At 36.5% G+C, this 25,784-nt stretch overlaps 1 protein-coding gene across 1 annotated transcript in view; it reads left to right on the forward strand.

The window, feature by feature from the left end:
- Positions 1–25,784, forward strand: part of cacna1ha (calcium channel, voltage-dependent, T type, alpha 1H subunit a) — a 163,047-nt gene that overhangs the window by 127,436 nt on the left and 9,827 nt on the right. The window contains exons 21-34 of the mRNA XM_059347414.1: positions 425–493; positions 643–827; positions 1,544–1,670; positions 2,197–2,322; positions 3,459–3,548; positions 4,930–5,143; positions 9,497–9,648; positions 11,054–11,163; positions 11,720–11,853; positions 13,156–13,226; positions 17,113–17,191; positions 21,995–22,116; positions 23,447–23,620; positions 24,497–24,637. Of these exons, the coding sequence (XP_059203397.1) occupies positions 425–493; positions 643–827; positions 1,544–1,670; positions 2,197–2,322; positions 3,459–3,548; positions 4,930–5,143; positions 9,497–9,648; positions 11,054–11,163; positions 11,720–11,853; positions 13,156–13,226; positions 17,113–17,191; positions 21,995–22,116; positions 23,447–23,620; positions 24,497–24,637 (1,794 nt within the window). The remainder of the gene's footprint in view (positions 1–424; positions 494–642; positions 828–1,543; positions 1,671–2,196; positions 2,323–3,458; positions 3,549–4,929; positions 5,144–9,496; positions 9,649–11,053; positions 11,164–11,719; positions 11,854–13,155; positions 13,227–17,112; positions 17,192–21,994; positions 22,117–23,446; positions 23,621–24,496; positions 24,638–25,784) is intronic.

Raw genomic sequence — 25,784 nt, forward strand, 5'->3', positions numbered from 1 at the left:
GTAGATACAAATAGATACAAATATAGAAACTCACTAACCTAGCAACACTAAGGCTAAAAGCGAGCCACAGTACATTACGATCTTATAGTAACATGATAAATGTGGAGAACACTAAACAGTACTTGCTTAGGCACCTTTATGAAGAATTGGGGGTTTTGGGTGGTGGATTTTTAGCGGGAGATAGCAGGTCAACAGTCAATGCCACACATGCCACGTCTTTGCTAAAATAGCCTAAAATTGACTCCCTTCCCCGCAAGATGTAATGGCATAGTACCAATGGATTCCTTCGATCTTCCTGTGATATCAATATATTGTCTGTTACCTTAAGCCTATGAAAGGAAATAAAACGGCATAAAATCCAACAGCCAGCAAGGGGTTAAAAGCGATCATTATTGTCTTATGCTGATGACCCTCTCTTCTTCAGGAGCGCCTGTTTCTGACTATTTCCAACAACGTTTTCACTGTGATCTTCCTGGCAGAGATGGCCATTAAGGTAAACAACACTGTGGTGAAAAAGTGTAGTTTGTTGTATGTGCTGTGTAAATGTTTTAACATTTTGATTCTGCTTCAATAGCTTACAAGTAATAGATCTGATTTAAAGCTTAAAGTGACGTTGTTATAATTCTTTAATGGTTTCTGCAGGTTGTAGCTCTGGGTTTCTGCTTTGGGAAGCAGACTTACCTCCAGTCCAGCTGGAACGTTCTGGATGGTTTGTTGGTGTTTGTGTCTCTGATCGACATTCTGGTGTCTCTGGCCTATTCTGGCGGAAACAGGATCCTGGGCATCCTCCGAGTCCTACGCCTGCTGAGAACACTACGCCCACTGAGGTACACAGTGCATTTGTGTGTATATGAAGGTATTGGTTTGTGTAGACATACAGGAAACACCCCACCGTATTTCATATTTCTATCACTTGTATTTGTGTGTGAAGGTACTGGACTATATTTTCAGTGACAAACAAACATTTCAACAGTGGTGGAAGAAGTACTCAGATCCCTTACTTAAGTAAAAGTACTAATACCACACTGTGAAATGACTCCACTATAAGTAAAAGTCCTGTATTAAAAACTTACTTTAGTAAAAGTACAAAAGTATCAGCATCAAAATGTACTTAAAGTAAAAGTACTTATTATGCAGAATGGACCCACTCAGATTGTTTTATACATTCTACATATGGTAGATTATTTGTATTGATGCTTTTTGGAAGCAGCGTTTTAATTTGGTTAAAATAGGAGTCATTTTAACTATGTAATATAGGCCTAGTGTTATGAGGTTTAAAATGTTTAATCACTTTAACTTTATCATGTTTTTTATGTTAAATATCGACCTGAAAAGTAACTAAAGCTGTCGGCTAAATGTAGTGGTGTAAAAACTACAATATTTGCCTCAAAATGTAGTGGAGTAGAAGTATAAAGTTACATAAAATGGAAATACTCAAGTAAAGTACAGGTACCTCAAAATTGTACTCAAGTATAGTACTTGAGTAAATGTACTTAGTTACATTCCACCACTGCATTTCAATGTGTTTATTTGTGTTTTGCAGGGTAATCAGCCGAGCCCCGGGACTGAAGCTGGTTGTGGAGACACTTATCACCTCTCTTAGACCCATCGGAAACATTGTCCTCATCTGTTGCGCCTTCTTTATTGTCTTCGGCATCTTGGGGGTGCAGGTAGTTTGCATTCCTACACAAACAAACTGGTGCTTGCTTTAAACAAGTCACAAATTGACTACACAGACGTGTATGCTAGGTAGAGTTCCAAAGCACACGCTGCACTGATGATAACTGCTCTGTCATTATTTTTTTTCTAAGCTTGTGGACAAAACCTTTTACCCTTTATAGCTTAAATGTCAGTCTAGTTGAGCAGCTGCATATGTGATTATGGCTTGAGGGCAGATTGGAAGTGTCTGGAATATCCAATTGGCAATTGTTCCTTAAGAGTGGGAGTTTTAAAAGAAGGACAATTGGGTTAAGTGTGAAAAGGGACAACATGACCCCCAGGCCAGCTTTTAGCCGAGCACTCAGGGAAAACCACCGATAAGAATGCGCTCTATGAAACGTCTTTGTATTGCTCGCATTCATAGTTGGATGTTTAAAAAGCCGTAAGCTCCAGCACAGTAGAGGTAATGTGGAAATGGCAGCCAAATAGCCCTGCAGACCTTTCTCTCTCTCTCTGTCTCTTTATGCTGCTCTCTAGCTGTTCAAAGGGAAGTTCTTTCACTGTGAAGGTCTGGACACGAAAAACATCACCAACAAGTCTGACTGTGACGATGCCGGCTACCGCTGGGTACGCAGAAAGTACAACTTCGACAACCTGGTTCAGGTACGGAGTGATGGATTAGGGGGGAGAAAGGGAGCGAGAGGGGAGGAGAGGAAGGAAGGGAAGGGATTAGTGTTCAAGCCAACACAGGCTGTGGCAGCTGTGGTTCAGTTGATAGAACGGGTAACCACTGGAAGGTCGGAGGTTCGATCCCTGACCATGGCAGCCTACATGTCGAAGTATCCTTGGACAAGATACTGAACCCCAAATGGCTCCTGATGCTGCGTTCATCGGTGTGTGAATTAATTCTTGATGGTGGCAGGTGGCACCATGTAGAGTAGCCTCTGCCACCAGCATGAATGTGTGTGTGAAGGGGTGAATGAGCACTGTCTGTAGTGTAAAGCGCTTTGGATAAAAGCGCTATATAAGTGCAGTCCATTTACCATTTACAGGCTACAAAAACAAATAAAGTTGCTAATAGTAGTACTGTACTGTAGTACTGTAAATACATTATTAGCTTAGGTTCTTAATAAGGATCTGTGGTTACAGGAGTGGTACAGTATAACATAGGAAGCAATTTGTGTTTTTCCTGTTTATATTTTTAAAAAAAAATGCTGATTAACCTCTGCCCCACTTATACGACCACGTCTTTAATTTGTAGGGTTGTCTTACATTCTAGGATTAGAAACTTCATAAACACTTTTATTTACAATAATTTCTGACGTCAAACAGCTCTTTCCAACTAGGAACTGAAGTTTTACTGAAAGCCACCAGACTCCTTTGACAGAAACAGGAATTTCACCTCACAGAACACAGGAGTTGCTGGTCTACCGATGCCTCGATTAGTTTGTTTGTTTGTTTGTGTTATTGTGTGACTTTGGTGTTTTAAATGGTTAGTTTGGATTTACCAAAGCCACACATTAATGCAAACAAACTAAACAATTGAGGCAGTGGTTAACCACTAAATCCTGTGTTTTGTGAGATAAAATTATTGTTTTTGTCAATGGAGTCTGGTGACTTTGAAAAGAGCATAGATTGATGTAGAGCTTCTGATCCTGAATGGAAAAGGCTGTCTAACGTCAAGGTAAAGCTTTATTGAAAGTGAAAAGGATCTTCTACGAGGAGAAAAAATAACATTAGTGTGATAACAATATGAGCAGGTAAATCCCTGTGTTTTGACTTATATGTTTCCTTCTCAGGCTCTGATGTCTTTGTTTGTGCTGTCCTGTAAGGATGGCTGGGTCAACATCATGTATGACGGGCTGGATGCAGTGGGAGTCGACCAACAGGTAACGATGCAGGAATGTGCCGAGTCATTCTGCAGAACTGTTATAATTCATTTTTTAATGGCTCCGTTTCAGCTCCATGAAGCCTGAACCACACTCTGCACACTCCTCTCTCCTTGGATATTATACAACACATTTTATGTCACTTTATAAAACAATATAGGAAACCAATTTCCCAAAACTGTGCTTCATGCTGCTTATTTTATTGTAAGCCCACTCTTGGTTAAGAGCACACTGTGCAGCTGTATATAAAATATCATAAAATTAATTATTTCAGCATAATCAGTAATAAAATGTACTGTAAATAGGCTTGACATAGTAGAACTGAAATGCAAAGTAGATGTTATAGTAGACACTATAATCTCCACTGGATGCTTTGAGTATAAAGTGAAAAAGAGTGGGATTTAATGGCAGCAAGATTAGTTAACAGATTCTGAGCAAAAGGTGAGTTTAGAGCACTTCAAAGCTTCAATTGATGAGGCTGTCCTCAGATACAGGCTGCCTGTGGTGTAATGTGCTGAAATAGTCATTTATTATGTTTGCAACAACATAATAAATCTAGCGTCTGGAAACCGCAGGATAAAAACCTTAATTTGTGATATTATCAGCACTCTTAAAACCACTACACTGACTGTGAAGTGATCCTTTTTAATTCTATAAAGTTTACCCAGGTATTTTCAGAGAATTCACATTATTCTACCAGCTGATAGCACACTGTGAGGCTTAACATTATCTGTTTAAACCAGTTCAGAATAGTTCCGGGCCTTTCTGTTCCTACTAAACAATACATACACCAAAAAAGCAGCCTGGGATGGCTTTTTGCATTGGTTAAGTTTTTGTGTAAGCATCCTAAACATCTCAAGTTCAATACATTAAGGAGAGTACAGTAAGCATATGTTGTTGTCCTCGTTTTGGGTTGACTGCCAGTTTTTTTTTATTTTTTTGTTGTTTTTTTAATTTAATTTAATTTTTTTTTTTTATTTATTTATTTATTTTTTTCCTGTCTGTTTTTGGTGTCTGTCTCGGCTGTTTGTAAGTGTTTGTATTATATGTTGAAAAATTAAAAATTATATAAATACTTTAATAAAAAATAAAAAAATTAAAAAAACATCTCAAGTCGTTCTGAGGGTCTCGAGATCCCAAACATAATATTTGAGAACAGCCTCTCAGCCAGAGCAAGTGCCCTCTGCCTTTCCATTTTTATGCTAAAAACACAAAAGGTAATGCGCCAGATCTGTGAGTTTACTCCAAACAGTTAAGCTTAGGACATTGATTTCCTGGTTGCCAAGCAACACTGAATAAAAAAAAGATGAGGCAACTTGCAAAAAAAAAGCACTCTGTCTGATTGGGCCCTTACTCTACTCTCCTCTTCTTCTCTTCCCAGCCTGTAAGGAACCACAACCCCTGGATGCTGCTCTACTTCATCTCCTTCCTCCTCATCGTCAGCTTCTTCGTCCTCAACATGTTTGTCGGCGTCGTGGTGGAGAACTTCCACAAGTGCCGGCAGGACCAGGAAGAGGAGGAGGCTCGCTTACGGGAAGAGAAGAGGCTCAAAATGATAGAGAAAAAGCGCAGGAGTAAGGAGAATGGAGGGGCTGGTCGGTAGTCTATTTTTCTGAGCACTGCCTGCTTTCAGAGCCTGAAAAAAAAAAGAGAAAGAGAATGACAGAGAAAGAAAAAAGGGAAATGTATTCAGACTAAAGAAGAGGGAGAGACTGGCTAGCTGACGCAGACAGTGATTAATCACTGACAGAAGGCGTAGGCTACGTCAGTCTGATGCATGAAACTGCATGACTGCAGCCCTCCCCTAACCCTCCCCTAACACTGCATGCAAAACTTTGGAAATCGGGCCAACCTAACCAACCTCTTAACTCTACATTTGTGTTAATCTTTCAAAAAAATTGTTTGCTCACCCTTAAAATAACCAAACTGCCACTGCTGTTGTGTCAAAAGATAGCCAAAATGCAATAATCTTTAGTTTCTATTTAATTTCTAAAATGCTTGAATTATTTCCTTTAAGATAAAACATTTTTTTAATACCAGTGCTAATGAATAATGACAACAATTAATGCATGTGAAGCCAAATGAGGTTGCTGCTTTCCTCCATGTTTATCAGGAAATTTTGCTAGCAAAATTGCGATCAGTGAAACACCAATGCCCCTTCCCTTCCTCCGGGTGCATGTGCAACCCTGATCCTGCGGCGTGCCTCGACACGGGTAGAAGAAAAGGACATTTCCTGTAAAATTGCTTTGACTGGCAGACTCAGAAACATAGCAGACGTTTTGGCTGCTATACCTGCAAATACCCTGGGTAATAGAGCTGTTCGAAGATGTTAAGTTTGTTAGATATGGAGGATTTTTTTAGTTCCAGCTTGTAGAGAATACAAGCAAATGCTGGCAGAAACATCAGACACACACCACCTATTGCAAAAGCTGCTCACACTACAAAGCAGCATTTTGTGAGGACTCTTTTATTGTGGTAATATGTTGAGCTGAAGGAAAAGAGAAAAAGAAATTGGTAGAAGCACATGGTTTGTATTGGCTGAAACATCAAAGAGCACCCACATTTGGCTACAACACTAAATTATACTCAACTACCCAACACATCAATCACAGAATTACACTAGAAAGGCAGTATATGGTGTGAGCAGAGCGCTGGTCTTTTCATCTTGTGTTAGTAACATGTCTCACTGGTCTAAAACTGCTCTAATCTAATCAGTTGTCTCAGAGAAAAACTCCAAACTCCATGTTTTGGCCATGCAAACAGTTTACTCAGCGATCAAAATAAGTGTTTGGAAGTTTTGGACTATTGAGATTATTGTGAGGGGTTTAAAAATGTCTGTAGTGATGAATAGTGGCTCAAGTGTATGTTGAACATCACAGTCATGTTCTGCAACTTCACAATTCAGTTAGAAACAACATGGAAAATTGTACCATAAAATATAAATTGGTATTTATTCAAAAAGTATTTACTAATTGCATTGTTGAACGTACCCTTGCAGCCCCTCTCAGCCATAGACATTGCCCTTTACATTAAAGGCATGTAAGCATGTCGTCGACAGACAGGGCATGGTGGACTTGGGAAGGTGACATAAACATGCACGTACCATTAATGCAATCATCATTTACCATATATGGACATGTGAGTACACAGTCTATCCAAACAGATATACATACAGTATGTTCATAGGGATTTTGAGTGCTAAGCTTCATAAACGTCGCATTTTGACGCAGACTTTAAAGATGTGGATGTAGCTATCATGGTGTTATCCATTTGCTGAATTATGGCTGTTGCCATCTTCTGCAGACAGAAGTGATCATATTTGGATGAGACGGTGAAGGAGCAAGGGATAGCGAAGGCTAGCACTAGCTAACTAGCTTGATTAGCAAGGTGCAACTGTGATATTAACCCATAAGAACCCATGGTGACACCCTTGTAACAAACGGAGAATATTCTAGAATCTAAGATTAAACCCATTTAACAATTCTAACCCATTAATACGGTGTCCTGTATTGCATTTCACTTCTTCTGACCATATTTCCTGTCACAATTTTGATATATGTTATGGAGATGCAAACAAAAAGGCAAATGGTTATTTGTTTTTATTTATTAATGTGTTACTTAAAAACAAATCTGAAAAATTATTTATTGTCAAACAGCACTATTAATGTCACAATTTTGATAAATGTTGTGGAGTTGCAAAGAAAAAGGCAAATTTGTGTTTCTGTAAGCAGAAAATGTGTCTAGTTTATTTATTTTTAAATAAGAAATATTATGAACACAAATACTATAAACGCCCAATGTATTGTATATATGTCACATCACAGATCTTTGACATTTAGGGGTAGTATTTTTTTTAATCATCATAAATGTGTTCTATGTAGTCCACTTGGTCTGAGGTATATCCCCCATAATTTTCCTTTAAGGATAAATAGGTCTGGGTTCTTATGGGTTAATTTAGATGGTAATTTTGGCTAGCGAATAAAACAAGCTTAAAACAAAATGTATGTAGCTAATAGTTGCCTCTTAAAAGTGTGTTGTAGGATGTAGTTCAACAAAAGGCTGAACTAGACATTTTTACTCAACCAAATTGAAAATGTACAATTAACTTTCATGACCTGAAAGAACACTGGTTCAAAGTTAACAGATCAAAATGTGGACACCCAAAAAACAAGTTAGCGGCTATTTAAATGTACACAGTGCCATGTATTTGCATTACTACGCCTCTAATTTGATTGACAGGTCTCCATGGTAACACCTTGGCAATCACAAGGTAGCCACACCCTTAAGCATACCCTGCTTTTTCCTCTATTTCACTGTAAATGGGACCATGCTTTACAAAGAGCACATTTCGCTGTATTGAATAAGACTTGCAACTCGTAATTGAGACCATAAACTCATTAGAAGAATATTTACTGAGGTAATAAATCAACTGAGACGTGGGGTAATTTTCCCATAGACTTCTAAACAATCTGACTGAGGTTCAGCCCACTTCCGCATCGGCTTCACATTTCAGACCCGGAGGCTACGTCCACTTCTTTTAACCAGTCGATGCATATTGCTTAGTCCTGTCCACCTCTGAGCTTTCTTCATAATTGCAGCTACACTTATACTTAAAGTCTGTTTATTATTCTGAGGCTGTAATGCATCTCACTGCGCCCTTCTAAGAGGAGCAGCGCACCTATCAGAAAGTCTGGTCTGTAGTCTGGATTTTAATGGAGACTTCCCAGAAAGGTCAGAATACGTAGCAAGACCTTCTTGCCCTGACAAGAATATAATTATTGTAGAGGCTACGACTTTCACAATAATGCTCCCATTAAAGGAGCCCTGTGAAATATCTCAGAAAACAGCCTGTTTGTTACATCCTTTAGTCCAATACAGAACAGGTCAGGGATCTGTTTACCATAGACGGGTAGAAAGAACGATTATTTAAATGATAAAAAATGGCTTGTAGCAGGTGAGGAGTGGTTGTAATCTGCATGAGTCACATGAGCTAATGAACTGCAGTGTGTGTCATTTGATCCATTTTAATTCTGTTTGCAAATTTTTAAATTAGTAATATAGCTTTGGTGTGACTCTCATGTCCTGTCTTATTTGAACATACCATACAGACAGTGGTGGGCACAGACTGTGTGAGGGGCAGGGGCGAGAATGGAAAAAGGGGACACCACCAGTGACAAGGGACACAGGACATAGTAGGGGGATTTCATGGAATGCTATATATGTCAATATTAAACAAATAAATAAATATGCCTATGGAATACATATTTATGGATATGATATAAATCCTGAGACAAATAAATACAGCTATACATATTTAAATGCCTTACTCTTATTTATTTCAGGGGACTTTTCCCCCCCTAATTTCACATTTATATGTTTCAGGGCATGTTTATTTCATAATGCCATTGGCTTATTTTGATTCATTTATATATTTGTATCTACACTGTAAAACCCAACTTTTGTTTCAACTTAAATATTTGAGTGTCCATGCTGCGAAATAATTTTATGTCGAGACAACAAAGACAATGTAGTTAACTCAAATTAATCTTGCTATTTGACTTAATATTTTAAGTTAAAATGACTTTTTGCACAAATCTTTGTTGTATTGAAAAGGAAAAATTAGTTATAATAACAAACAAGCAACGTTGGGTTTTACAGTGTACATTTATTAAGAATTTACTTCATAGGCATATTTTTTTATTTATTTTTTGTATTTATTAATTTAATTATTTAATATTGACTTTTGCAGCCTGAGCAAAAAGATGAAGAAGTGGTGGTTCCCTTTCCCTGGCCCCTGCACCTTCCTGGGCCCAGCACTGGACACATTTTAGTATTTCAGAGCACAGTTACTCACAGTTTCACTCTTTCTGTCTGTCCGTCTTCTGACATTTGTGTCTTTTTCTGTCGTCTTTGCATATATTTGTTTGTGTTTTGTTTGTGATCTCCAGAGGCCAAGCAGAGGCCTTACTATGCCGACTACTCTCCCCTGCGTCTGTCCATCCACACACTGTGTACCAGCCACTACCTGGACCTCTTCATCACCTTCATCATCTGCATCAACGTCTTCACCATGAGCATCGAGCACTACGATCAGCCCAAGGTAATCTTTACAGGAAAATAAACTTTTTTTCTGGCTGATGCTCCTCGGCAGCCATTCCGTTAATTTTATTTTAATACACAGTTAATTGTTGCAGTTTGTAGAATAAACTTTCCACATGTGTCTAACTGTCCTCTAATGCAGCTGTTCTCAACCTTGGGGTTGGGACCCCAATTGGGGTCGCGAGATGATTTCTGGGGGTTGCCAAATCATTTTGGAAGTCAGCTCTGTGTTAAAGTGTTCATGTGTTAATGTGTTTTAGTCTTTTTGGTCACTTAATGTCTTTTTTTGGTCATTTTGTGTTTTTTTTTAGTCATTTTGTATCTCTTTTTAGTTGTTTTGTGTATTTTCTGGTCATTTTGTGTGTGTGTTTTTGTCATTTTGTGGTCAATTTGTGTTTTTTTTGGTCATTTTCTTTCCTTTTTTTTTTTGGTCATTTTGTGTCTTGTTTTGGTAACTTTTTTTCTTTTTTGGGTTATTTTGTTTCTTTTTTTTGTCATTTTTTGTCTTTTTTGGTCAATTTGTGTCTTTTTTTGGTCATTTTGTGTCTTTTGTGGTCATTTTGTGTTTTTTTTAGTCATTTTATATCTTTTTTTAGTCGTTTTGTGTATTTTCTGGTCATTTTGTGGTTTTTTTGTTCATTTTGTGGTCAATTTGTGTCTTTTTTGGTCATTTTCTTTCCTTTTTCTGGTCATTTTGGGGTTTTTTTTGTCATTTTGTGGTCAATTTGTGGTCATTTTCTTTCCTTTTTTTGGTCATTTTGTGTCTTTTTTCTGTCATTTTTTTTCTTTTTTGGGTTATTTTGTTTATTTTTTTGGTCATTTTGTGTCTTTTTTGGTCATTTTGTTTCTTTTTTGGGTGATCTGAACTGTGCCTGTGAGATTCTGTTCAGTGAGCGGGGGTCGCGGACAACATGCATGTTAAGGTTGAGAACTACTCTCTAATGATGACTGAAGTGTTGGCTCGCTTTAGCCAAGTGACAATGTGCTATAAATCTGCAGTGTTTTGGATTTTCTGCCAAAAATAATCCTACTGTGTTGACCCAGCATCAATTTAGCATTGGTTGTCAGATAAAACAACTCCACAGTCATAAGCTGAGCACTGCCACTGATTGTTTTCCTCTAGAAAAGCCAAAAGTTGTTGATGTATTTGTGGAGAGATGCCACGATCTTCCCTGAGAGCAGTGATAAACTTTGGGCTTCAGAGAAGCTGTTGCTTGGAAATGGAATTGGAATTGACTTTGTTCTCCAAATAAACTTGAATTTTATTTACAAAAATTAAAAACTCTTAATAGCTTTCAGAATGTGTTGGTTATAAACTAAAAATAGTTATTGAGAATTGCCGCAGAAAATGAATAAGCTTTTAGTCTTGGAGAGATAATTCTCTGCATGTGTTTGTGTGTGTTCAGTACTTAGAGGAGGTTCTGAAGTACTGCAACTACGTGTTCACCTGCATCTTCATCGTGGAGGCCCTGCTCAAACTGGCAGCGTTCGGGATACAAAGGTTCTTCAAAGACAGGTAACACAGTGCACACAATACCCGAGTGTAATAGATATTTATATGTCATAATTTCAAGATTACCATATACAGTACAGGACAAAAGTTTGGACACACCTTCTCATTCAATGCGTTTTTCTTTATTTCATGACTATTTACATTGTAGATTCTCACTGAAGGCATCAAAACTATGAATGAACACATATGGAATTATGTACTTAACAAAAAAAGTGTGAAATATCTGAAAACATGTCTTGTATTTTAGATTCCTCAAAGTAGCCACCCTTTGCTTACTAGAATATAAGACATGTTCTCAGTTATTTCACACTTTTTTGTTAAGTACATAATTCCACATGTGTTCATTAATAGTTTTGATGAATTTACAATGTAAATAGTCATGAAAATAAAGGAAACGCATTGAATGAGAAGGTGTGTCCAAACTTTTGTCCTGTACTGTATGTGCCGTGAAATAATGTGTACATCCATAGCATTCTAATTTTATACTAAGGTGGCAACTATGTGGTGGGCTACTATTTTTGCCTAAAATGTTGAAACAAGTCTGTGTGTGTGTGTTTAGGTGGAACCAGCTGGATATAGCGATAGTTGCGCTGTCCATCATGGGCATCACTCTGGAGGAGCTAAAAATGAATGCAGCTCTGCCCATAAATCCTACCATCATCAGGATCATGAGAGTACTCAGGATAGCACGAGGTAAACACACACACACACACACACACACACACACATTCTTGTACTTCTATCTTTGTGAGGGCCCTCATTGTCATAGTAAATTCCCTTGCAAGGTTAAAAGTTTTAATTTTATTGTGAATTTTTGTTTTCAAATTCAGTTAGTTTTAATGAGTTTTTAGAGTGGGTTTGCTAGTTTTAGTTTAGTATTTATTTTTTTGAAATGATTAGTTTTAGTTTAGTTTTAGTTTTTTTGTAATGGGGTATTTGTTGGGTGGGAGATTAAAAAAGGTCACAGTAAATTTTGCCTTTATTTCCTTTGTCTTATGGATCTGCAAAAAGTTGACAAAGATGAAAACGAAGGACATTTCACTATAATTTTAGTAAGTTTTAGTTAGTTTTGTAACCACACAATACAGTTTCAGTTAATTTTAAACTCTCATTTTTGAGAGGATCGGCCAAAATGTCCTCACTTTGCAAAAATGTCCCCACTCTGTTGGTTAAAAACGTCTTCCGGTCCTCACTATGTAGGAAGTACAAGAACACACACACACACACACACACACACACACACAAACACTCACTCGCTGTGTTTTTTTTAACACTTTGGAAGACATCGCATCAACTTACATTCATTTCCTGGAGGTTTGACATTAAACAAAGACTTTACCCTTAAGTTTAATAATGTCCATTATGCAGACTTGCATTTTGTCCCCATAAGGAAGGCAAGTCCCCACAATGTGACTGTAAAAGTAGAGGTATGTCCCCACAACGCAAGTACAAGTTATACTCTCACACACACATGCTTTAGATAGGTTACTTTTGGGGACAATATAGTTACATAAAGACCCTAATCCTTATTATAATCACTTCATGCCAAATTTAACATAATCCTCACCTTAACCATCATCTATTTTGGACAAGCTGTCCCTACTTAACTGGTCTTAATACCCCTATGTGTCCCCTGAAGGTAGCCTTAGTCAACAAAACACTGACACACTGACAGTCAAAGCCTATTTATCTAGTATACATTTACAGAAGAGTTTGTGAATCATCACTACGGACTGACACTCATCATAAACATTAATGATGTTGTGAAGCACATTTTATCACCAAGTATTTTTTTTGTATATGCTTGTAAATTCAGCATTTAAGAAGTTATATGTCACAGATGCCTCCTGGCTTCTACCGATAAATATAGAACAAATCCGAGTGCCTCCCTGCTGTACTAGTATCATGCCGTGACATTGTAAATTCTTCAGCAAATGGGCCAACGGAAAACAGCAAGAGCTGGCTGTTTAAGACTGCTCCTGTGTCTCTCTGCAGTGCTAAAACTTCTCAAGATGGCCACAGGGATGCGATCTCTGCTGGATACTGTCATGCAAGCGCTGCCACAGGTAAGCTCTGACTCTGCGGGGTCTCAAACACAAAAGAGTGGTTTCGGTGTTTGGTTTATTTATGGTTTATTTTATGAATGCAGGGTAAATATGAAGGTTTTGTTTGGAATAGAGAGCTCTCTGAAAGATTTATGCTCTCTGATGAATATTTAACTCAAGTCATATCCCAAAGTTTGTACCCTGACCCTAATATGTCTCATTGTGAACCCCACTGCAACTTAACTGTGCACTACATTTGGTTTCATTATAAAATGTGCATGATGATAAATGCCAGACACAAAATTAGTCCCATGTGCAGTAAATTTAAGGCACAATAAAAGTAGATGGTGCAGCTGAGTACAAAGAAACCAGTCACTGTCAATTAGTGATTCAAATAAATATTATAGATATCACTTTTTACGCCATTTTTGCATGCATTAGACCAGGGGTGTCAAACTCAAATACACAATGGGCCAAAATTTAAATCGCGGGCCAACATTGAACAAATAAACCTTTTAATATGTACCAAACATGTTTTGCTTTAACATTAAATATGGAACAGGCAACGCTTATAAACATACAATATATAACTAAATAGTGCAGACATGCAAAATCAAATTTCAAATAAAAAACACATCAATGTCATTAATTTATTAAATAAAAATTAAATAAAAATCGTATGTCTCTTTTCTATTTGCATCCTTCTGATTTAAATATCAAAATAAAGTTTTTCAACAGGTAAATACATTTAAAAATAAAATAACAATAATAAATCTAGTATTAGCGGTAAATGCGCCGTATAATACCAGCGGGTCAGCTTTTATAGTACAATAATAATATAATAATTTGGTATTGCCTCGCGGGCCAAATAAAATTACACTGCGGGCCAAATTTGGCCCGCGGGCCGGAGTTTGACACCCCTGCATTAGACCTTGATCCTTGAGGGACTATACAGCCGACTTCCTCCCTGATCTTCCTCTGTGAGCTTTTTCTGTCGACACACTCCTTTTAAAGGACGTCCCCGGATGTTGTGGGAGTATCTCAGGGCTCTCTCTCGGGCTGCCTGGCACAGTTCTTGGAGGCAAAGAGCAGCTGCACCACAGATTATGATGCACATGCAGTGACAGACTCCATTGTTCTGCTTTTTTCTAAATGTCAAGTGTACGGATATAAACATCAGGGCACAGATTGCACAAGAAGAGACTTTTAAGGTAGTGGATAAAAGGCAACATGCTGTGGAATCTGTGAGGGAATGATGCAGGTGTAGTCATAGAAAGTACATTATGATCACAGGATCTGCCTGAAAAAACCTTCAGAAGGTATTTAATTACAGCACTACAGGTTCTTTTTCAGCTGTCAATAACTCAGCTCAGAGTTTTGATAGAAAATGCCAGAGCTTTCTGTGATTCCTAGCTAGCAAAAACACAGAACACATCCGCCTGTTAATTTCAAAAATGGTTAGTGTGTGTTGCTTTTCAAGCAGTTTCAGGGCGTCTTTCGCTCCTGACACAATTTATTCATTGTGGCTTTGTTTGTCACTACAAAATATGAGTGCTGCACCTCTATGACAAGAGCACTATAATAATGTCTTTGTGCAGTAACACAGTATTATGCAATAAATCATTAAAAAAGTAATCATTTAATGTTAATTAATGCTCTTGTCCTCTCTGCTCATATCTGTGTAAACACAGAGTTCAGTCAAAGTTTCACTGAATTCTTGTCATGTGACTGCTGGTCATTTATGGCTTCCCATTTGCGGTGAGGAACACAGAATTTTATGCTTTTTACAGGATTTGGTTAGTTCAATTGTTTATTGTTTTTTGCTAAATTTGACAAAATGAGACATGATAACTTTACGATTCTAAGCTTAGATTTGTTGTTTTTGTTCTTTTTTAAAAACATATATTGATCGTTTTGTTTTTTTTGTCTTAATTCAACAACATCCAACACTTAAAACATAATGAACATATGGCAGTAATGAAATGATAATTAAAATATTAATAATACTGTAAGGACCAAACTGAATTAATAATTCAACAAATGTAGATAGCAATAGATAAATAATATAGCAAAATAAAATTAAACAGAAAAAAATATATTTTTAATGTAGGTTACAGAGTACATTCCCAACACCAAATCAGACATTTTTCATTATCTTATTCTCCCACTGCCTCATCCGTATCTCCACTCCTCAACAGTTCCAGAAATATCTTCCAAATGTTGTAAAATTCAGAAGCTCTCTTTCTAACAATATAGGTCAGTTTCTCAAGAGCCAAACTCGATGTTATATAACCAGTGGTTAAAAGAGGGGCAACCAACATTCTTCCAACACAATGCAGTACAGTGTTTGGCCTGTAGTAAACAAAGGTCAACCATTTGTTTTCATTACAAGATAGAGTACAGTCATCTGGATAAATATCTAAAATACATAACTTAAGGCAAAAAGTACAGGGGAAGTTGTGATCTGAGAGATCTACTTTAACACTGAGCTCAAAATGTTTTGAATCTCTTCACATTTCCATAAGCAGTAGATTTGGGCATTTTTATTAATGGAGCATTCATTGCACATGCTTTGTTTAAAGACTGACAGATAAATGAAAATCCAGTGATTATCTGTGTTTTTACCATTTTGCCTATAATTTTTATAATTTTTTACCAAAAACATGCTTTTTAAACCTGCCAGGACGTGTGGGGTTAATAGGGTTAATGTCCTACAGGAAGTTTATTAATGTATGCAGATTTTGATTAAAAATGGGAAAAAATTGTGCATGTCCTGTTTTCTGAATGAATTCTGAATGAATGCTTTATTTCGGTTACAAAAAAAATAAAAATAAAAATAAAGACAACAAAGAAAAATCATGTTTTATAAAAGAATCCATCAGACAGCAACCGAAAAAGGAATAGGCTGAAGCCCCAAGGCTTATTTTTGCCTCTCCTGTACCATCTACATGCATATACATTACATTATATACATTACATTAACTAAGTAATTCACATTGTTACAAAACACATGATACCTTAAACTGAAAAATCAAATTCAATCAAATTTCATTGTAACCCTTGATAATTTTAGATTTTAACCCATAAGAACCCAGACCCACTAATCCTTAAAGGTAAATATTGGGGGATATACCTCAGACCAAGTGGACCACATAGAACACATTTGTGATGTTTTAAAAAAAATACTACCTCTAAATGTCAAAGATCTGTGATGTGACATATATATGTTACATTGGGCGTTTATGGTATTCATGTTTATGATATTTCTTATTTTTAAATGAAACTCAAATAAACTAGACACATTTTCTGCTTACAGAGACACAAATTTTCCTTTTTCCTCTCCATCTCCACATTTATCATAATTGTGACTTTAATAGTGCTGTTTAACAACAAATTATTTTTCAGATGTCTTTTTAAGTAACAAAATAATAATAAATCAATAATAAATAAAAGCAAATAACCATTTGCCTTTTTGTTTTCATCTCCATAACATATATCATAATTGTGACTTTAATAGTGCTGTTAGACAACAAATTCCATTTTAGATTTGTTTTTAAGTAACAAAATAATAATAAATCAATAATAAATCAATATAAATAACACTGCCTCATTGGACGGCTTCTCAACGCGCTACTGTAGCTGTAGAACACTGAAAAACACACTTATGTACTTGAGAAAACATACATGAACATTACTAGAACATTTAAAATGTTTGTGACACCCGTGTCACCGTGGGTTCTTATGGGTTAAAGTCTTCTTGAAAACTAACATCTCTACCTTAATAATACAGTATGTGTGTCAGATGGAATAAATAAAAGGAAATAAAGTTCCCTGCAGCTTTAAAGAAGCAGTATTTACATTAGTGTTTGGTTTATAGAGGAAGATCTAACATGTTTTTTGCCTCCAGGTGGGAAATCTCGGTCTCCTCTTCATGCTGCTCTTCTTCATCTACGCTGCGCTGGGAGTGGAGCTCTTTGGCAAACTGGGTCAGTCACACTACTGGAAAAATACATACAACACAGTCTCCAAGCTCCCTCAGAAAAGACTTTTTGAATCCAGTCATTACTACCACAGTCACGACTTACAGCAAATTTCCCCGCCTGAACTGTCTCTGTTGAATCCTCCCTCTCTCCCCCATCTGTCTCTCCTGTCTCTCCTTCTCTCCGCCACTCTCACATCAGAGGCCTGTTTCTAACAAGGAAAGATCACATTTGCATGATCACATTTATTTACATATTGCTTCCTCAATAGGCCAGAGTCATTTTCTCCAAAAGCGCAACAATTGGTGAGGATTACCGAAACATTCTCGGAGGATAAAATGAGAAAGACTTGGTGATGAAGAGGTTACTCTCTGTGAAATGTTATTGTGCTTTCACTCGACACTGGGAAAAAGAAATGGATGTCTGTTTTCCACTTGAAGTAAAAACCCCTCTCCATTTTTTTCTATTATTTATGCTTTTATCAAGCTGCTGACGAAAGCATTTGGATGTGCCGAATGCCTTCCTTTCCCTATCTGTGCCAAACTTTAAATCCTGTTTTAGGGCTTACAGAGCTGAAGGGGTGATTTATATTTTGGTTCTGGTGTGGGGGATATTCCAATACAGCTTGGTCAGGATTAAAAACTATTATTTTTTACATCGTATGCACAAGATCGTATTGTGCTGAACCAGTTTTTGCCCAGTCATCATTGGAAGTTACAGTATGTTGAGTTCCTCACCTTATCTTTTTAATAACTTTTTACATTTAGTTGAATTTTACATTAACTTGTGCATCCCTTTAAAACATTCCCTCTAGTTCATCATAAAATTATATATTAATTATATTAAGTTCAATCTTTTAACCAACTTTTGTCCAGATAATCCCTACCAAATATTTTTCAATTTTCAGAATTTTAAACCTGTAAATGCCAGTTTGTTTACATAATGCCACAGTTGTTATGGGCTGAAAAACAACCAAACAACCAAAAATAAAAATCCCCACTTAACATGGAGAAAATACTTGTTAAGTGGGGATTTTTATTTTTATTTTCCACAGTCTGGGCTTTGTCGGTGATTAGAGACATTCACTTTCATGCATTTTTAAGTTGGTATTATTTTGTCTTTTTTTTGTGGGTCATTAATTTTAATGTGTTGCATCAAACACTGCAGTGCCCCATAACACAGCAGGACATCTCCAGTGGGAACCAGAAAATTAGCATGTGTTTGCCCCATAGGCCAAACATGAGCTCATGGCTCATTCTGGTGAAAAATAATTTAAAAACTCTTTGTAAGATCAAAAATTGTCCTTTTTATCTGTTTTTCTATGGGGACACTGGGAACATTTTTTTGCCCATACGTGTGTGTGTCTGTATTTTGAATTAGCAGTTTATTATTATTCATTATTATTAAAGCAGAATTTGAATTTCCAAACTAGAAGATAAATAAATAAAATGACACACCCATGCTTAAGGCACTTTCTCAGCCAAAATTATTTGAAATGAATAAATTAAAAGCCAGAAATGTCCCTAAGGAAGCACAAAGGTTAAGCAACAACATTCAAAACACATCTCTTCTTCTTCTGCTCGTTTTTTTAGTTTCCCCATGAAAGCTTTTCAATAAAGGAACTTCACTTTTTTCCATTAGTGGACTGTGATGATGTGTTAGCTGACAGTAAATGCAAAGCAACCACACTGCAAAAAAAGAAAAGTTGGGTGAACTCCAAGTTTCAAGGCAACAAACTTCGATAAAATTTTAAGTTGGACAATTAAACTAAATATTTTTGTTTTTGAGTTTGCTCGACTCTGAATTTCTCTGGCACGATTGTAACGCCGCTATGAAATGTCAGCTAATGTTTGCAACCACAATTTTGAGTTAGCATTGATACGCTAATGGCTGCTCTTGTAGCTGTAACAAGCAGCGCAGCTAGCATCAGTTAGCCGCTAGCATCAGTTAGCCGCTAGCGTTCGCTAATGACCGGATTTCACAACAAAGAAATAAGAGTTATCAGAACTATTGTCCCTTGTTGTGAACCCCAACTTAAAGATATAAGTAACAACAACTCACCAACTTGTTTTTGAGCAGACAACTGGCTTCCTTTGTTGTGCTAACTTACATTATTGCCCTAAATGTCAATAATTTATATTTCCAAGTTTTACCAAATTAAATCACTGTTTTAGGCCAAAAAATACAAGTTGGCTTTTTTGCAGTGCAGATATAGAATAGTCCACTTGTACGAGCTTTTGAAGGGTTTTTTGGTAACACTTGACAATAACCATCATTTATAAATGGTAAACAGATAGTTTATTAATGTTTAATCATCATTTATAAACCATTTATAGGCCTTTTAGACTGGTAAATACATAATTTATTAATGTTTAACTAACTACATAATTTATAAATGACAAATAATTGGTATATTAATGTAAGTTTATAGTTAGTTATATATATATTTATGTATAGTTAACAAGATATTATCTCGAAATAACGAGATATTATCTCGTAATTACGAGATATTATCTCGAAATAATGAGATAATATCTGAAGAAAAAAAAAATTTGGAAGATTTTTTTTTTTTTAATTCTTTTTTTTTTTTTTACATATGTGTATTATCTCGAAATAATGAGATATTATCTTGAAATAACGAGATATGATCTCGAGATAACAAGATAACATCTCAAAAAAAAATTTCTTCACTTGCGGTTCAGAGCTTCCGTAGGTTATTGTAAAGTGTTACCGTTTTTTTCCCGCTCCACACTGTTGATATATAACTGGCCACCAATAACTGGCTTAATTGGCTCATGAAATCTTTGTGCCCTCAGACAGGAACAAAGCCAGTGTAAAAGCTGAAGTTCCTCTGGGAGAGCTCAGACATTGTTGATAGTGTGCTGTATGTTGCCACTGTGGGAGTCTAAACTGTGTGAGCAGATAAGAGAAGGTCATAGGCAGGGGAAATAAGAATGAAAGGGGAGAGAATAAGGGGTTGAATGTTAAAACTCACAGCTCTGGATTCAAGCTTCGGTGCCGATAGCTGGTATTGAATTTATTTCAAATTGAATCTAAATCGAATTTCCGCTCTCTTGAAATCTAATGCCCAGATGAATCCCCGTCCTCTCGCCACTGAGCCATGACTCAGACTTTGAGAATAAGTTATTTCTGCCTGCTGGAGGAACGGTTGACGACACATTCATTTATAGCTGAGACTCAAATACTCATTCATACCAGTTTATTTTAAAGAATCTGTGCAACTTTTACTCTGTGGCATTTTAATATAAACACATACAGTACCAGTCAAAAGTATGGAAGCACCTCATTCAATGGTTTTTCTTTATTTTTTATGATACCTTCTAATAATACTGAAGATGAAAACTATAATGGAACACATATGGAATTATGTAGTCAACAAAAAAGTGTTAAACACCCAGAATTTTTTTCATTTTTTAGATTCTTTAAAGTAGCTGCCTTTTGCTTACAAGAAATTCCACAAATTAACTCTTCGAAAAAGTCTCAAATATTAAACATATTCTGGTTTGTTTAACACTTTTTTTAACCACATAATTCCACATGTGTTAACAATATAATTTTGATGTCTTCAGTATTAATCCAAATCCAAATCCACTTTGTTTATATAGCACAATTTTAGCAAACACAAGGTTTCCAAAGTGCTGCCCAAACAATAAATACATAACACAATACAAAGAGATGTAGTAAACAATAGAACAGTAAGATGCAATAAGATAAAATAAATTAAAAATGGGATAAAAATAAATAAAATAAAATGTAAAATGTACTGCCCGCACAAAATAAAATATGCATGAATACAATAAAAACAATCTAATGTAATTAATCTACAATGTTGAAAATAATAAAAAGTAAAGAATAACATTGAATGAGACGGCGTGTCCAAACATTTAACTGGTACTGTATGTATGTGTGTATTTGGTTCTATTTTATTTTTATGGTAACATTCTTTTCTCTGAGCTGCACACCTCTTATTTCTCTCCTGGTGGTCGATCCTTAGACTAAGAAACCAGGTACAAAACACTCGTCTTGCGTCCCTCCAGCGTCCTGCTAATGTGACCTGTGTCTCCAAACAAAGGAAGACGTCTCCTGGTGCCTGTTTATATCCTGTAAACAAGCTCCTGAGGGCTTTTCTGTCAAATTGACCCTGAGACTAAAGGAGACTTTGTTCTCTTCTCCTCTATCACGTCCACAGGGACATGCCACGTGTCTTCAGTCATCACTGCGTGTACACTTGTACAATTAAGCTCACTTTTATTCAACCTGGTCTCACAGAAATCCGTGGAATAGCCACGGAATCGCTCAAATTTCCGTGAAACTGACACGGATTTCGCTACAATGCAAGTTAATGACAGTCATATCCCGTGGCTATTGGTTTGTTCCAAGTCACGTGACTTTCAAGGTCCCAGCGGTCAGAACAAAAAACATGGCGGACAGTTCTCTCATTTTTAGTGAAAAATCAATATTTTGACTTAGTTTCTGCATAAAAATGGATTTTGATCACATTTGTAGCGAGAAATATATGTTTTATTTTCTAAATATTCACTCAGTGAATGTACATAATCACTTTGTATGTTGGAATAGCCACGGGATATGACTATGCCATTAACTTGCATTGTAGCGAAATCCGTGTCAGTTTCACGGAAATTTGAGCAATTCCGTGGCTATTTTACGGATTTTGAGTTAAGCGAAATCCGTGGCTATTTCACGGATTTCTGTGAGATCATGTTGCTTTTATTCCAGTTATTGCTTTGTGGTGTAATTAATGTCTGTCTGTGTCTGTGTGTTGATTAGAGTGCACTGACGACAACCCATGTGAGGGTCTGAGTCGTCACGCAACCTTTGAGAACTTCGGCATGGCCTTCCTCACACTGTTTCGAGTGTCCACCGGAGACAACTGGAATGGGATTATGAAAGTATGAACACACACACACACACACACACACACACACACTTGCACACACACAGACTTGCATAAATGATGAGTAGATTATCCCATAACCACAGAGAGAGCAATGACCTCCAAAACCAATTATGACATAATAAAGTGGCTTAGAGCTGAGCAATGTCAACACTTTCACATCTTGAGTTTTTATTAAAAGATATGCTATGTAGAACAATATTGAGAATAACTTTTTCTCTGGCTATAAATGTTGATCATATAAATATTTTGTTGATTTTTTGTGTCGAACAGTAATGTGAAATTGATATTGATCCAATCTATTCTCACCCTTTTTTATTTTTTAATAAAGCTTGATAGAAACACCAAAATTGAGGTAGTTTTTGTCCTTTTCAAAAAATAATTAATCAATGCACTAAACGGGACATAGAAATGCTTTTTCCAAATAAGTTCTGATGTAGCGAACATGAAAGAACAATTATAAGTTTCCCAATTGAATCTTATTCCTAGAGAGTTCTCTCTATTTTCTCTAGTGGGTGGCCAAAGTTGTCTGATTATTAGCAACTTCTTTTTTGTTGTTGTTTTTTCCCTCTTGCACAATTTCTACTTCTACTGTTTACTGAAGGATTAGCCGACAGGAATACATTACACCGCCATCTTCTGACCAAAGTGCGTTAATGCAGCTTTGTTAATATGCTCTAAACCAGTTGGTGGAAACTTCGCATTTTCTTTAATGCAGCATTTCAAAATTTTGTTAGATTTAATTTGCATTTTTTTCCGTGTATTTTCTTATTCAGGATGCCATTCATCCACTTCTTTTCCTTTAAAAAACTATATATATATATATGTATATACTTTTATATGTACTGTAATATTTGTTTTATTCAACATGGTATACTTTTCCTATTTATTTCTTTAGGAAAAGTATATATAGTTTGTCATCACTCACTTTCATTTCACACATGCCAACCTGCACAAGAACAAAGCAAAGTGTTAGAGCAGCAGCCGGAGCAGATGTACACTAGATGTGTGTGTAAAGACAGTAACAGCAGCTGCTATTCCAACACACACTCTGCTGCCCTACATCACTCCCACTGTCCTTGTTTTTCCTTAAATCCTTTCAAATTTTATGAAGTTTCTAAATGAGGTTCTTTATCATCTAACCAAGAGGTAAAATTTCAAAGCTTTGTGATATAGCCTCTGGTCTTAAGGACACATAGTGGTTAAATTGTGAACATTCAGAGATTATAACTGATTATGTGTGTGTGGTATTAATTTTTATTCCCCTTTTCTCCTTTCTTTCTCTCTCTCTCTTTCTTTGTGAATCCTCCTCTGTATTTTTGAAGGACACGTTAAGGGAGTGTCCCAAAGATCCAACAGACAAACAGCAGACAAGCTGCCTCCCCTACCTGCCTTATATCTCTCCCATTTACTTTGTCACTTTTGTGCTCATGGCCCAGTTTGTGCTGGTCAATGTGGTGGTGGCTGTTCTGATGAAACATCTGGAGGAAAGCAACAAGGTAACTAGAAAGGCTTTGACCCAGAAAAGGTGTACAAATGCAGACACATACATATGCACACTGTGAAATTACTCCACGACAAGTAGAGGTCATGCATTTTTAATTTACTTAAGTAAAAGTAGAAAAGTATCAGCATCAACATGCACTTAAAGTATCAAAAGTAAAAATACATGTTATGCAGAATGGCCCAACTCAGATTGTTAGTTGTAATGTTATTCTATGTATATTATTAGATTATTATTATTGATGCATTTATGTCAATTCATTTTGTAATGTCAGGGCTTATTTAAACTACTTATTGTTATGAGATTTTCATTTAAAAAAAGTCCAATCACTTTAAATTTATCATGTTTTTTGTCTTCGACCTGAAAAGTAACATAAGCTGGTAGTGGAGTAAAAAGTACAACATTGGTCTCAAAATGTACACTGCAAAAAAGAGCTGTCTAAAAACAAGATAAAAACACTAAATCTGAGGGAAATGATCTTGCTGCATGGACAGATAATTTCACTTGACAAGATTTCTTGAATTAAGATTGTTAAATCTAGAAATAAACATGCTGAACACTTAAAATAAGAAATAAACTCTTAAAACAAGATCTATTATCTAACCCTTCTAAATCTCAGTTTTTTTATCTTGGTAAGAACCAAATAATTTGCAGTGTAGTGAAGTAGAAGTATAAAGTTACATAAAGTACCTCAAAAATATACTTAAGTACAGTAGTTGAGTAAATGTACTTAGTTACATTCCACCACAGGTAGAGACACGTACATTTGATGATATTTATGTGTTGGTTATTGTCTCATTAAAGTTTTGACAACTTTTTGATGGATATATACATTGAAAACATAATAATCGAGTAAAATGTACTTTTGCAGGAGGCTAAAGAAGATGCAGAGATGGATGCAGAGATCGCCTTGGAGATGGCGATGGAGAGGCAACGCAAATTAAGCACAAACTCCAACAACAGTTCGACAGCAGGAACCTACGTTGGGCCATGTCCACATTCACCTGGACAGGTAGGACTCATTTAGGGAACCTGAATAACCCTGAAGCTGCCACTGTGTTTTGGGGTGCAATGAAAAAAACATCAATGGCTGCATGCCATACATGTTTATGAATTTGTTCTTTTTTATTTAATTGCTTAATTGTATATCAGTTTGTGTTGCAATAAGATAAGACAAGATTTGGCTTAATTTATCTCGCAGTTGGTAAATTAAGTTGTCACAGCAGCTCAAGACAGAGACGCATAGATATAGAAGACAGAATAAGTATATCAAAAATAAGACATATACAGTAGTGTTCAAAATAATAGCAGTCCAATGTGACTAACCAGATTAATCCAGGTTTTTAGTATATTTTTTATTGCTACATGGCAAACAAGGTACCAGTAGGTGCAGTAGATTCTCAGAAAACCAACAAGACCCAGCATCCATGATATGCAGCTCTTAAGGCTGTGCTATTGGGCAATTAGCTGAAAGGGGTGTGTTAAAAAAAATAGCAGTGTGGCATTCAATCAGTGAGGTCATCAATTTTGTGAAAAAACAGGTGTGAATCAGGTGGCCTCTATTTAAGGATGAAGCCAGCACTTGTTGAACATGCATTTCTCTTTGAAAGCCTGAGGAGAATGGGTCGTTCAAGACGTTGTTCAGAAGAACAGCTTACTTTGATTAAAAAGTTGATTGGAGAGGGGAAAACTTATTGTCAGAGAGGTGCAAACAATTATAGGCTGTTCAGCTAAAATGATCTCCAATGCTTTAAAATGGAGAGCAAAACCAGAGACACATGGCAGAAAACGGAAGACAACCATCAAAATGGATGGAAGAATAAGCAGAATGGTAAAGGCTCAGCCAATGATCAGCTCCAGGATGATCAGAGACAGTCTGGAGTTACCTGTAAGTGCTGTGACAGTTAGAAGACGTCTGTGTGAAGATAATCTATTTATAAGAATCCCCCGCAAAGTCCCTCTGTTAAAAAAAGGCATGTGCAGAAGAGTTACAATCTGCCAAAGAACACATCAACTGGCCTAAAGAGAAATGGAGGAACATTTTGTGGACTGATGAGAGTAAAATTGTTCTTTTTGGGTCCAAGGGCCGCAGACAGTTTGTGAGACGAGCCCCAAACTGTGAATTCAAGCCCCAGAACACAGTGAAGACAGTGAAGCAT

The sequence above is a fragment of the Centropristis striata genome, chromosome 13, assembly GCF_030273125.1.
Source record: "Centropristis striata isolate RG_2023a ecotype Rhode Island chromosome 13, C.striata_1.0, whole genome shotgun sequence".
NCBI lineage: Eukaryota > Metazoa > Chordata > Actinopteri > Perciformes > Serranidae > Centropristis > Centropristis striata.